The sequence below is a fragment of the Homarus americanus genome, unplaced genomic scaffold (assembly GCF_018991925.1).
Source record: "Homarus americanus isolate GMGI-L3 unplaced genomic scaffold, GMGI_Hamer_2.0 scaffold48088, whole genome shotgun sequence".
In the NCBI taxonomy this organism is placed as follows: Eukaryota; Metazoa; Arthropoda; class Malacostraca; order Decapoda; family Nephropidae; genus Homarus; species Homarus americanus.
The window spans coordinates 607,485-622,796 of NW_024719965.1; the positions used below are offsets into that span (position 1 = coordinate 607,485).

The 15,312-nt window shown below is 36.4% G+C and overlaps 1 protein-coding gene across 3 annotated transcripts in view; it reads left to right on the forward strand.

The window, feature by feature from the left end:
• Positions 1-15,312, forward strand: part of LOC121860343 (mdm2-binding protein-like) — a 49,785-nt gene that overhangs the window by 20,594 nt on the left and 13,879 nt on the right. For all 3 annotated transcript variants that reach the window (XM_042357423.1, XM_042357421.1, XM_042357420.1), the window contains exons 6-11: positions 1,205-1,381; positions 4,209-4,400; positions 8,480-8,563; positions 10,678-10,791; positions 12,791-12,953; positions 14,672-14,767. In XM_042357423.1, coding sequence (XP_042213357.1) covers positions 1,205-1,381; positions 4,209-4,400; positions 8,480-8,563; positions 10,678-10,791; positions 12,791-12,953; positions 14,672-14,767 — 826 coding nt within the window. The remainder of the gene's footprint in view (positions 1-1,204; positions 1,382-4,208; positions 4,401-8,479; positions 8,564-10,677; positions 10,792-12,790; positions 12,954-14,671; positions 14,768-15,312) is intronic.

A 15,312-nucleotide genomic window follows, 5' to 3' on the forward strand; every position in this document is an offset into this window, starting at 1 on the left:
GTTTTAAGAAATGGGTTAAAATAATGAAGAGTATGTATTTTAAGAAATGGGTAACATAAAAAAAAAATCTTATGAAAAAAATACTACTTGTTCACTGAATATTATACAATGGTCTAATCAGATTGCTGTTGGCCTAACAAGAGCTACGACACTGCATATATAAACAGGCGTGGGGGGAGGGGGTAATTGGGCATTGATGTATTTGCCAGGTTTATTTATTGATTCATTATTATATTCTTGTATGATCAGTTTCTTATGGTGTAAAATTCATCATGATTAATATAACATCTTCATGAATAGAAGAAGAAAATTATAAAATTTATGATTTGACTTGAAAATAAAAGGATAAGCTGTATTGGAAGGTGTTCACTCATTATGTGTTCCTGTGAGAAATTTCAGCAAATCAGCTTATAACAGCATCACTATAACATACTGTATAGTATTTGATATGAACTAACCTTCCTAAAAATATTATTTATTACCTTTAAGTGATACGTGATGGCTTGATTGTCTTATTTGTAACACTTAGACAACTGAATAATGAATAAACCAGGGAATATGCAGATACATAACACTACAAAATTATTTATTAAGTGCTGATAAATACACTACAGTATTATTTATTTAGTGATGATAAATCCACTGCAATACTATTTACTAAATGCTGAAGACAGATGATTTGATAAGCATGAGAGGAAGGGAGGAAGCTCGTCCAATCAACTGTTTGCTCCATGGAAACATATGACTGCAGTGACTCATGTGTTGAGTGTAGGATTCCTTTTTTTTGGGTGGGGGTGGGGGGGGGGGTTGATTATTTTAGGGTAATATTTTATCAACCCAGCACCAGGGAAACCCTAATTATATTAGAATTATGGTGAAATTGCACGTATATGTATTTTCATATTGTTATACGTTCATTTAAATTAGGAGTGTGGCAGTCCAGTGGCTACTGTGCTCGCTTCCTGTTCCATGGTTCGGTGGTTCAATCACTGGGCATTCCTAGTTCACCCAGCTGTAAATGGGTACCTAAGATTACAACTAGGGGGGAAGTGAATGCAGTCGAGTGCAGCTCTGGCCATGCTGCTGCCCCGTGTATCAAAGGCTTAGTATACAGTGTACTGTATTTACACTGTCCCTTACTGACAGTCATACCTATGACACTTACTTTCACTTCTTTCTTATCTAAATGACATTTTTTTTGCAGGAAGCACTGTATGTTCTCCCAAATGCAGAAATTGTAGCAGATTTTGATGTTGGCACCATACCGTGGGTGTATCTACGTCATGGTGGTGTTTATAGGATGACCCCTGTCCAGTTCTCTGATGAGGAGGATCAAGAGGAAATATTGGCATTGTTTAATGCACTTACTGCTCAGCCTGGAGTGAGGATTTATATATTTTAATATTATTGGTTTAAAAAAACTTATGTGTACTTAAAGGTATATATAATTTTAAAACATTAATTATAGTACACATAATTGTAAGTTATGCTTAGTAGCTGAAAGCAGCTGTGAGAGCATCTTGAAGGCAGGGTTGACAGAGACAGTCTGGGTATGGCAATACAGTGGTGCCATATATGAAGTGATCAAATGCATTAAACCACTTATAATAATAATAATAAAAAATTGTACATTGAACTGGGATGTCACAAGTGTTCATTTAAAATCTATCGCCTCTCAGAAAGGTAGATATCTTAGGTGCAAAAATGGAGAATGTCAAGCTTTAAGCAAAAATTTTTAGGTTTTGTATGAAACACTGGTTTTTGTTCATGGATTCGTATAAATCCGCTGCCACCTATAATAGAGGTCAACTGGAAGCAACATTCATAAATGTTTATGGGTTAATTTTCAAGCTAAAATATTCTTTTTGTTCAAGCTCTGAATGCGACGTCAGCAAATGCTACCTAGGTATGTTAATTCCTAGCCAATTCGCCAGGCCAACATACAGGCAATTAAAACATCTAATAATTACTTAATAAGTAATATCACCATAATTAACGCTATGATCTGTGAGTGTTAATAAGGGGCGAAGCTTAGGTATAACTAGCTTAATAGAGCACATGGGAGTCGAACTGGCAATTGCTGGTTACTCAATTGATGAATGCAGTCAAGGTATTTTTTTACGGGAATTAGCCCACCCGGGCACAGGTCGAACGACCCACAACGGGTCCTAGGGGGCAAAAAAATAAGAACAGAAAAAATTAAAAAATAGAGAAGAAACGGGTTATATTGTATTAATCTACACCATGAAGATGCCGGAAAACCAGCTTTTTAAACTGAGACATTGTATAAGTATGGAAACACAGAAGAAGGCAGAGCATTCCACAGTTTGGCTGTTTGGGGAAAGAAATGCTTTGGAGATATCAAGGGCGACGACAAAAGTTTCCCCATTATCCCTAAGAGAGGATGACCAAAGATGGGTGCAATAGGAGAGTAGATTACCAGTAGGTCTCGCACAGTGTAAATACAATGCCACATGTCCAGTTGATGACTACTCACGTCTCATAGAAAAGTTACCATGGGTGATGTAAATTATATAAACTTAATGCTATGAGCTGTGAGCGATAATAAAGGACAAAGCTTAGGTATAATTAGCTTATAAGAGCACACGGGAGTCAAACTGGTGATAGCCGGTTACTCAATTGATAACTCTGCAGTCAAGGTGTGAGGGCACAGTGGGAATACACTGTCACATGCCCAGTTGATGACTACTCACGTCTCATAGGAAAGTTACCATGGGTGATGTAATTATATAAACCTAATGTATGTAACCCATATTTATATAAGAATTACTGTCTGTTAGACAGGGGCTAATACAGATTTGTAGTGAACTCTTTGGGTGTTCATCCAACACGCATCAGTTGTAAGGTTCAGGTAAACAAACTATACATATAGTTGCTGGTAGATGTATAAATTATGAAAACATTTTTTCAAAGGGCTTCTTCTTAGGGTGACCTCCCCCTTTTCATGAACATTCCAGTCATCCATAAGAAATCCCTACTAATATCTGTAAGCATTCATCACACCATGGACTGTCACTACACTTTTTGAATACCAACTCATTTGCAATGACTTTAGGAATACATCCCTTACAATAACCGGGGTATTCCTAATCTACTCTGAAACAGTTTTTGGGTCGACAGTGTCTTGTGACATTACTTTTACAAATTTTATCTCGAATTGATTTGTAACTCTGTATGGGTCTTCCTACCTAATTATCTCCTGAAGAAATTTCTTGCCAGGTTTAATTTTGTTCTCCAATTACTCCATTCTTGATTGAATTGCACTGGCTTCCAGTTAAAGCTAGGATAGAGTTCAAACTCTGCATAATAACTTTTAAGGCACTATGTAAGGCAGTATGTTTAATGATCCTAAGTATTTGTCCAACCTACTAAATCCTCTGACCACAAGTTCTGAAATGATTTTGCGTAGTAGAGATAATTTTATATATATATATATATATATATATATATATATATATATATATATATATATATATATATATATATATATATATATATATATATATATATATATATATATATATATATATATATATATAATGATCCTGAAGAGGGTACGGTGATAAAGAATTACAGGGTTTGGGAAGTGTTTTAACTTAAGGTTATATGAACTTTCATTTAATGTGACCATTTTGTTGTATATTTTCTTTTTTATTCTCAGGTCTTTGACTTTGTTGTGTTTTGATTGCTAGTGAATTCTTTAGAAGAACTGGCACTTTTGAGCCAAAAATCAGCTATTATTATTATTATTACTGTAGATGTACACTGTACAGCCAACCAGAACACATTTGTTTGGAACTCAGAACTTCATTTCTCAGAGACACCATATCACAACAGGTGGTTAGGTCCTCAAGGCAGCCATTGAAAGTTTATTTAATCTATAATTAAGCTGAGATTCAGGAATGATGATAGTGCAACATCACAACTTGTGAAATCTCCTACCTTTAATGATGACCTTTGCTTCAAACTCCTTTTATTTTAAGAATGATAGTGATGGGGAGATAGAACTTATCATGAGATAGTAGATCTATTCAGAGGATAATACTTGGCCAGCAATGCTCGGGGTTTACAAGGGCATCTAACCTATGAGGTTTAATTACTGATTTACTTGGTAGAGGTCATTAAATTAAAAACTATTTTGATACATCTAGTTAAAGTTTTTTATTTAGTCGTACTCAATGATGCAGATGGCAACACTGATCCGTCTTCATTATTCACCACTACCACCAACATTGGAAGGCATCAGATCAGCAACCACAGAAGAATGGAAGCGAAGTAATGCTGAGGGGCATTTTGATCTCATCCCTATCCTGCATTTCAAGGGTTTCCATCAAACACTCAATATGCTCATTCTCAGTGAAGGAGGAGATAAAGAAAAGGTTAGTTTAGAATTTTACTCCCATATATCAGTGATATATTAATAATTAAATTTAGGGGGTCCCAGACTTACGAAAGCCCGCCGATACTAATGGGATTTAACTTGAAATTTACACTATTTTATTTACGTAATGACTTATTTTTTACTTTCATTTGCTGTATTTTGTCATTCTATTTATTTTTTCTCTTAAATTAAGTGATTTTAGATGTATATAAGAAATTAAGTTATGATATAGTGGGATTATAAACATTGTCCTATAATTACGGTATGCACATAGCATGTGTTCCGACTTATGTACAAATCCTCAGGAACCGAACCCATTCGTAACATACATACATACATACATACATACGTACAGTAAAGCCTCTGATAACAACGGTTCGACCAACAACTTTTCATATTTAAGACCCTAGTTAATTTAGGACCCAGTTCAATTTACATCCTTATTTCATTCGTATTTACGACCAAAATATAATAAAAATTAAATTAAATTAAATTTTCATATAAATAATAACTAAATCCCGATATGTATTATATAAAAAATATACTGTAAAAAAAAATTAAGAGCGCCTTGCACAAAGAAGCTGCCTTGCTAATGAGTGGTAAACAACAGTCGGAGCTTGGCGGGCCTTTTGTTTTCACGCATCTGGAACAGGAACTGGAGAAAAACTTTCTCAGGTTTCTTACTGCATTTTTGCATTTGTATTCAACACGAGCAAGAGCGCAAGTGATGGTAGTGTTGTTTCAAAGACTAATAGAAAGTGTATAAGGTTAGCCGAGAAACTAGGTGTGTTAAAACGATATAAAAAAGGTGAGAGGTCTGTGGATATTATATGGAGCAAGCAATGAACATATTTTCTGTAGTGGATCCATTAACAGAACAAAGCATAAAAATTTAAATACATGCAAATGACTTCTACATAAAGATGTATAATGAGAAAAGAAAGCACCTGTGCAAGGTTCTTTCGACAGCTTTATTATTCAAAGGCCTAAACCATCAACTTCAGCTACACCATCAAATTCAGCATCATAAGCAGCATCAACATCAACTTCAGGCTCAGTAACAGTTTCAGCAACAGCTTTATGGAAAGCTACATCTTCAGCCAGAGTTGAACCTGCAGCTTCAGCCAGAGTTGAACCTACAGCTTTAGCCAGAGTTAACCTGATGACTTCACCATCTGAGTAAAAACTCGCACAATATTCATTGGCTGTCCTTATGTTTTAGACTTAACCACCATTGGTGAGTAGAATTTTTGTTTTACATTCGTAAATATTATTCGAAACATATATGAACAGTAAATAAGTGTTGCTTTCATATTCATATGTAGAGAAATGACGATATGTTTTCACTTACTGTTCATACGTTGGCGTTCCCAATTGTCTCGCTTTATTTCTTTACCATTAGTGGTTAGCTACTTCTAGTGTTCCATTTATTAACATTAAATAACACTACTTATAACATACATACAGGTATTAAATTTGTTTTAAATTAAGTTCGATACAGCTACAACCAGGGTCTTATTATCTTCAGTTTCTTATGTAGAACCATCGTCACTCACGAAAACAATGCCATCCTGTCTCCTCGTGTGTGTTTTAATATTCTACATATTATTAATGAATTGCATTGTTCATTTCACATTTATAAACATTAATTCAATCAAATACATATTCAGTAATAAACAATAATGAATCTTTTTTACACATTCTTAAGATAAATGACTGTTTCCTTGAGTGTGCACGTCTGCATTGGCGTTCCACTATCAGTCTCACTCTTTCTTTAATATCTGTGGTTACTTCTACTGTATATTAAATAACATTAATTAAAACATCATATTTTTTACATTAGTTTTACTACAACAACCACTAGGGTCTTATTTTCTTCATTTTCAGGTGGATAACTGACATGGGTGTAAACACTGACAACAATGCTGTCTCTTATCCTCTTGTGTGTTTTAATATTCTACATACTATTAATGAATAGCATTGTTCATTTCACATATATAAACATTAATTCAATCAAATACATATTCAGTAATAAACAATAATGAATCTTTTGTACATATTCTTTAAAAGATAAATGACGCAGTATCCTTAAATGCGCACATCTACTGTATGTTGGCGTTCCCAATCCATCTCTTTTTTTCTTTTTTTGCCATTTGTAGTTAGCTACTTCTATTGTTCCGTTTTTTAACATTAAATAACGTTACTTAAAACATATATATTTATTACATTAATTTTACTACAGCTACAACCAGGGTTTTATTTTCTTAATTTTCTCGTGTAGAACTATCGTCCCGGACTCCCGGCTGCAAACACAAACAAAAACAATGGCGTCGGATCGCGCATGCGTGCGTGGGTGTCAACAAAGGCTGTAAGAGACTGCTCCTTAAAAGTCGTATTTCTGATGAATTCAGCGAGTCTACTAATCCCTGTCTGTGCAGAGAACTATAGTAAGACCCAGTTATCAGCACAGTGGCATCTATTTTTTTTTTTTTTAAGTTTTGGACTTTGTCATTTTTGTTTGATAAAAACATCTGGTCCTACCACTCGGTCCCTCTGGTCAAAGATTTTTAGGTTTGTGCAATGTGAAGTGTGACATAGCAGTGACGTCTTTACCACTCCACCTGACTGCAGTGTTGCCAACGTGTCCTATGCCCGCCGTTAAATGCTCCCATTCGTTGGAGATGGCGGCAGTAGGTGACAGTGATGCTGATGGCTTTCATCTTGAAGACAAGTCTAAAAAGCAGAAACCTCAGAAGTCAGTCAGGGTCTCTAGCAGGGGCTATGGCTCCCTTTTGCACCCCTTCTGGGGCTGTAGAGGGTGGCCTCCTCCTGCCGTCGGAGTCCCCCCAAGTGAGCTTACGTGTGGCTCAATGACTGACCCTCCGCTGACGATGGACATAGGGGATTCCTTTCGACTCCCTTCCCCGTCGTGCCTTCGTTGACTTGCCTTTTCTCGAGACTTGCCTCTGAGCACACGGACTACCTGGTTCTTCCGTCACTGCTCTCCACTTCAGGACTCAACACTTCGCCTCCTCCGAGGTCCTACAGCCGTAATAGTCACCACACAAATGGACGAGACGGTACGCCTGCTCACTCAAGTGGGCTTTCCTGCTCCCTAGGGGGAGGTGATGCTGAAGTTCACCACCATCTCACCAGAAACTCGTTGTACCAAGGTAATGGTTTGCCACCTACCCTGGGAGATCACTATTGACGATCTTCACCCTCTTCTCACAACTACTTGACATGGAGCGCCTAATCAACCCGGTCTCCAAACATCCATCCAACGAACTCATCAGCTATACTGTACTTTTATTTGTGTTTACTTTTCATCACGAAGTTCCCAAATATCGGACAGTGATGAAATAGCATCTCACAGTTCTTTTTCCTTTATAATCTAAGAATGGTACTTTTTATTCAAGACAGCAACAGTAGAAAATCTTGCTTCTCACAAGTATGGTGCAACAAAAGGTAAAAGATAGTTGATACCTTGTCTAACAAGATGGGTTACTTCTTTTTGACATAGGCCATAACGTAAAAAGATTTTCTTGATCAAATGCCTGTTGTAACAAATCATCACAGTCTAGAAGTTGTTTTTGTTCAAAAGGTGTTTAACAGCAAATGTATTTCTTATCCATTAAAATTTTGACACATATACATCCATATAAAATCAAAACTGCTTTTATAAAACATTCAATTGTGCAATAAAAGTACATTGTTGACTTCCATTTAACTGCTTTCAAGAAATTTTTCTGGTGTAGAGAACATGTCAGAAAACTTATTTTCTAAATTAATTCCCATGATTATAGTTTTATTGTAAATACATTCACATTGTTGTTCTGAGTCTAAACATTGGTTTGAGTACCCTGCATTGAGCTTTTTAGCTGGCTTAGTTTTTAAAAATGTCTATTAACAATTAATTAATTTGTAATGCTCAACTCAGTTACTATTTGCTTTATATGGTTTAGTGTGTAGCGTGTGCCTACTCTTTTACCATGAAATGGAGATGATATGTATTTTATTGATGAGAAAATATGTTAAGGAGTTTGGGAAAATTTTCAGAGTTATTTTTGCAAACAGGTATTGATGGTTGCCCTGCAAAACCCAAGGGTTTGTGGGGAAGATGTTCTCAAATTCGTCAGCAATCCTAGTCACCCAATGAAGGTAAGTACTAAATGCTCAACACAGATTGGAGGGGGTGATAGCAGGAAATGAATATGCCTTGCAGTACAGATTGCATGTGTAACATGTTGCTTGAAATGAGCAGTGAAAGGAAGGTGTTTGTTCCAAGAAGGAGAGTGTGGATATCGATGGATCAGAATGTAAAGGAAGTGTTTAATGTTGAGTTGAGATGAGTGGAAATGGTCAGTGACAGTATGAGAGGTTGTGTATCAAGCTCCTGGGCCACATTAAAGGATTATGTTAAGTGCAGCCAGTCATGCAGTAACATAGTGGTGGAATGATGAAGTGGATAGAGTGATAATAAAGGCCAAGTGCAGTACCTGAAGAGAAGTTTACAATCTAAGAAGTGTGAACAGGATGCATTTGTGGATAAGCTGATATAGAATGGATGCCTGAGGTGAGGCATATAGAATAGAAAAGAAAACAGTGCGTGAGAAATGACAATGGACATGTGGTTGTTAAAAATGAGGAAATATAAGGATGCTTGGAGTAAATACTGCAATTATTTGCTGAACGCAGAGTTTGATTGGGACAAAGGCAGCAGAGCCAGTACAGGGACCATGCCCATAGATTGAAAGAGAATGTATGAAGAATGGAAAGGTTGCTTGTAGTGCTGGATTAGTTGCAGAAACGTTGAAAGCATCAGACGATGCTGGTGTCACAATGGTGATTGAATAGGTTTTTAATGTAATTAAAGTGGAATATATTGTTTCACCTGACTGGCTTAAGAGTGTGATTGTGAATACTTACTCGAGAAAAGGTGATGCACTTGAATGTAGAAATGACAGGGGCCTGAAGTTCTAAGATCAGGTTATGAAAGTTTGTGGAAGAATGAGTTAGAAATTGAAAAGGGAGAGTGGATGTTAATGAAATACAATTTGGGTTCATTCCATGCAGGGGAACAAGAGGCAATATTTATGGCCAGGAGATAAAACTGTATTTTAGATCTGTATACATTGAGAATTCATTTGACAGGGTATCATTTGAGGTGCAGTGGGTAGTGAGAAAGTTAGGATTCGAGAAGTGTCTTGTATTAGTGTTTATGGCTTTGTAAGAATCTGAGAATAATTGACCAGGAAAGTGAGGAATATAAGGTGAAAGTATGGTCTTTCTTGAGTCCCTTCTGTTTATCATAGTGGTGGAGGCATTATCGTGAGATTTTAGGATTAGACTGCCCTAGGAGTTGATTTATGCAACCTCTTCAATACTGTACTAAGAATTGAAAGGATGGAATGGAGTTAAGGATGTGAGAGTGAATATGACAAAGACAAAAGTGATGACTAGTGGCAAGGTTAAGAATTTCTGGTGGAAAGTAGAAAATGGTCTTATGGTATTTGTAAAAGGGTGTTGTCGTTGATACAGTAATGTGCACGGACTGTGAAAGATGGTTACACAAGAGGTGCAGTGACTTTAAGTGTTTTGTATATGCAAGGCCTCATGTGGCCTTAGCAAGGCTGGAGAAACACAACATTGGAGATATAGTAGAGAAAGGTGAGATGGATGATTAATGTGTCATTTAGACACAAAACCATGTTCAGAGCTAAGAGGACAGCTGGGTATTGAAAATATTGGTGAAGTTTTGCATAGAAGTAGACTGAGATAGTTGGGCTTGTGTGGAGAATGAAGGAGGCTGATTGAGTCAAGTGATAATGAGTTTGAATGTGGAGGGAAGGAGAACTAGTGGGAGGCAAAGAGTGACAAGGGAAGATGTTGTAAGAAACAGCATCATGGCTAAGCTACACAAGTGTGGAAAATGACCATAAAATGTTGATAATGATTATGGTATGTAGGAAAAAGATCGAAGGACATTCCTTTAAATTTCCTTTGAATGTTTGTGTATCTAGAAACCTAACAGTTATATATCATTGACTACTGTTTATTGACAAGATAGTGTGCTTCAACAAAGGCCAGCCAAAATGCAGTTCACAAACCTAAGTACAATACTTGTGATTTCAGGTGTAACCCCTCTATAGTAGGTAGCATAAGAATACATGTAGTGGAGGATGACTATCATGTATAGATTTTTTTTCTGGGCAGCTACGCAAATAATAAATTTTTGCTTTTAAGATAGTTTATACATTTTTATTACTTTGCAGAATTATCAGAGTGAGGAAGAAGGCAGAGTATTAGACCTCCTAAAAGAGACCCCAAGATTAACATCTTTGCATATGGCTGCATTCTCTCATCTTTCTTTGAACCTTTCACAGCAAGTAAGCAGCTTGATATGATCTTTTATATGGTACCGTACTTGATATCAGATATGTAAAATTTGATATCCCCACAATATTACTAATCATCAGATGGTTGTGGTTGTTTTATTCCCATAAGCTGTAATATCAAGCTTTGGTAACCTGTTGAGTAGTGCAACAAACAATGAGTTTGAATGATTGAGCATGACATCAGGTTGTTTATAGCCAGAATAAATTGCCTAATGGTTACACTGCCTGCTAAAGGGTTAAGAATAAATAAACGACAGGAAATAAGAGAATGTGCTTTTTTCTGGCTCTGGCCATCCTGCAGTGTGGCTGGAGAGGGCCTTCAAGATTGAAATAAATGTGTGAATGCTAGATGGAAAAAATATTTTTATGTATCACAATATCTGTATCACTGCATGACAAGGGCAATTTCCTCATGGTAAGTAAAGACATATTTTATTTTTATTTTAGTGGTGCAAGACCCATTGTAAGGACAGATCTATAGATTTCAGTAGGGAGGGGGGCAGAGAAAAAAGGGCACCCCTTAAAATAAAAAGGGCATGGTGATAAAAAAAAAATATATATATAAAATCCTAAAACAGACCACCAGTGAGCAAGTTTCAAGTCAATTGTAATTTTAGATCAGTTTCATTCAAATATTATACAAAATGTAAATCTAATTTGGGTTAAACATTTCTCACAAACATTTTAAACAATTACAGATGTTTTGCCAATTAAAAGAACTATCAGAATAAGATGAAAATAAAGACAGTGATTTGGCTGCACCAGCACTTTAAATGGCACCACTACAAATTTGGAAGAAACATTACTTGTCACTCGATCTAATGTTGTGATGCATGTGCATCAAAACCAGGTCAAATAACCTTTCTACTGTCATCCTGCTTTTTCAGGTAGCTCTTACTGCACCCTTGTTCTGAGAAAGAAAAAAGAACTTCAGGGAAACCTACACCCAAAACATACCGTACATATTGGCATATAAGACGACCCAAAATTTTAATTTAAGATTCAAGTTTTAGGCTATACCCGCTGGATAATACAGTAATGAAATACTATTTGAATCTTAGTCATATAGTGTAGGTTGTCACAATAGGTGACCAGTGCCCTAAACTTGTTGGCTAAATATTGTCTATCAGCAGCTAATGTGATCGTGCTGTTGTATTTTAAACATTAGTGACTACCTCAGTGAGTTTGGTTATTTTATGGTACAATACGTCACAACAGCCTTTTATAACCAATCTTGGCCCTTGTTTCCTCTATATTTTAGTGTGTTGCAGCATTTTGGAAAGGGGAAATGAGCTGTGGATATCACTTGTCTTAGGCTGATGCATAACATCATTTCTGATATCATATTTTTTGTCCGGGGAAAAAAAAAAGAGAAGGTAAACCTCAACATTTCTGGATATTTTGCATCATTTGTGACTTTTTTATATTTTAAATCTCAAAAAACTTTGTTTGAAGTGAATTTAATGTATGACATTTCTCTTCTTTTTTTTTTTTTCAATATATTTCTATTTTGTGATAGCTCTGGCTTACACTGCACAATAACAGAGTTTGATGCTACCCACAGTGATGAAAAACTGGAGTAATTTATGTCATGTTATATTGAAAGCAAAGTATCAAATCATATTATACCAAGGGTCTACTGTTATTTCTCTATACTGGTAGTCACAAAAATAATTTTCTCTTCTGCTTTATTGATTTTTGTTTCCATTATAATAAAGAGTAATTATTGTTTGTAAATCCGAGGGAGTGTTTATACACAGCAGAATACATTGACACAGCTCAGGGATACATCCCCAATGTTGAGTTTCTCCAGTCTTGCTAAGGCCATATTACTTTTGCATACAGTGCACTCAAAGTGAACAAGATCCTGAAGTCTGCCATTTACACTACTGCACCTCACTGTACATTATTGAGTTGGTTATTGAATACAAATGGATATATAGATATAAATACCTTTTAAATTTTATTGTATATGTTGGTGTTGTTTCAGATCAATAAGCGTTTGGTACGAGCAAGTCAACCAGTAAATGAGCTAACTGAAGAAACAAAGAGGGAGCTAGAAGCAGCTGCAAGTGAGGAACTGTTACGCTGTCTGCTGATGATTCCAGCTCCTCCACCAATATTACCCACAACCTTCTGCTCTGTTTTACCTGGTAACTCTTTGTTAATTTTTTTTTTAATCATACAGGAATTTTTACAGGCATTTTAAAGTAAGCTATAAAATACTGTACAGTATAGTCTGGATTTACGCGGTCAATTAAACCTGTGGAGGTCCTCATAAAACGAGAAACGCGTAAACGAAATAACAGAACATATGGGATTAATTGAAATAGAGACTGGGCTGACCCCAGACTACCCTTTTTCTGACACAATACGTACGTTGCAGTAAAAATAACATCTTGATTTTATGATGGTATGCACACACAATTAATATTTAAGAGAAATACAGTCGCCGGTTAATGTCGGTTCAAATAATGGACTCGACTACCGCTCCCCCCCCCCTCTTCCCGCGCTCACTGGCTCCCTCCCTACCCACCACCTTCCCGAGAAATGTTTGGGGAAAAAGACTTGGCTTTTAGGTTTAGTATTAATAATACCTCAGACTATAGTTAGGAGAATATAACTTACATTGCTGGATTCCTTGCAAGACAGCAAATAATTTGAATATAAACGTCATATATTTTGCACAAAAGATAAAATTTTTGCTTTCTCTTATAAAATTCTTAAATTAGATCTAAAATTTGTATGTCTAATGCAAATTTTAGCTTGTTTATATTCAAATTAATCACTATTTTATAAGAATTCCAGCAATGTAAATTATATTCTGGCCGGGTAATTTCTATGAATTTTATGAGCTAAAAACAAATATCTCAAGTAAATAAACAAATTATACTTCACCAGACACAATACGTTACGTACGTTGTAGTAAAAATAACATCTTAATTTTATGATGGTATGCACACAATTAATATTTAGGAGAAATATCAATAATATTAGGTTTTTTAACACTTACATTAGTAGAAGAGATGGCTGGGCACACGGGGATGGGGGGTTGGTTCCGAGGCAGAGGGCAGATTATTAGCCCTCACCTGTATCACTTGTATCAATTGTATCACTATCCACCACAGAGACTTGCAGGGCCTCTTTGTCAAACCCCTCAAAGTCCATATCCTCACTATCACTGACTTGGGCTGGCTGTGGTGGGTGGCGGGTGAAGAACTCGGTAATGTTTTGTTGACTGGGTGACCTAGTGCGGACCCTGCCCACGCCACTTCCCACGTAAATGATGGAATGTACCGCGTAACTTATAATTGCCGGTCTGGCCAGGTGCCGCGTAAATGACCAAACGCGTAAAGGAAATCCGCGTAAATCCAAGCTATACTGTACTGTATAAATTATTTATATGCTTTTGTGTCAGAATTATAAATGGTATATTTTCATCCCATGAACTATTTTGGCCAAGGGGTACTGTCGCCAATAGAGAGGATATAAGGATACAATACAGTATAATGTTGTAGAATGCATCCCTAGATTTTACATTTAAATACCATTGTTGTTCAATTTATGAGCTTTTGACTTCTACATGTTTGAGGTTAGGAATTTTTTTTAATTACTGTATGGCAGATTATTAGGGATTAGTAGTTGTGAAAATAATTCATTAATGAACTGCACACAGTGTAGCTTTTTTAGCTTCACATTCTCATAACTCCCTGCATGAGTGATTGGTGATGAAATAAACTTAAAATTTGCTTGCAAGTAATCAGATGTAATAATAGTAAGCCTGTGCTTAAAGCTGGTAATGCACAGCATATACATAGACCATAAAAATTTTCATAAGAGTGGATATCACTTACTCATTCCTTTCTCACAGAGACAGCAGTCAGCAATATTGAGTGGGCTGAATATATTGCTCTAGTTAAAGCAGAAGCAGAGGCTGAGAAGTCATCACTTGCTCGACGTCATTCAGGTAGGGAGACTTACATTAGTTATACACTACAGCAAACATGGGCAGCCCACGCCCCGTGGGCTGTATGCGGCCCGAACTATGTCTTTGTGTGGGCCGTGGTGTGATTGAGAAATTCTATTTAATGTGGCCCGTGGTTCAGGTAAATGCAGCCAGCATATGGTGAGTAAAGCAATATTTATTAAAAGAATAATCTTCACACAATTCATTACTTCTTCATCACCTAAGAGTAAGTAACTTTGAAAAAGTAACAGTGAAATAAGTATAAATAATTAACAATATAAACATTTTAACTTGTGTGAGTTTACAGGCCAAGTTTGGCACGGTCTGTTTGATGGATTAACAGCTATGTGGCAGTGGGTCACTTGGGAATTAACTAAGGTTGGGTAAGTCCAAGTGGGGTCACGGGCGGTGGTCACACGGGTCAAAGGTAAAGGTTTCTTCCTTTTTGACAGACTGTCTCTCTCCATAGTACCTCATCCTTCATGCCTGGCTGTCTGTTCTATCTATTTATTCTTGTCTGATTAGGTCTCTCCATGGACATATGT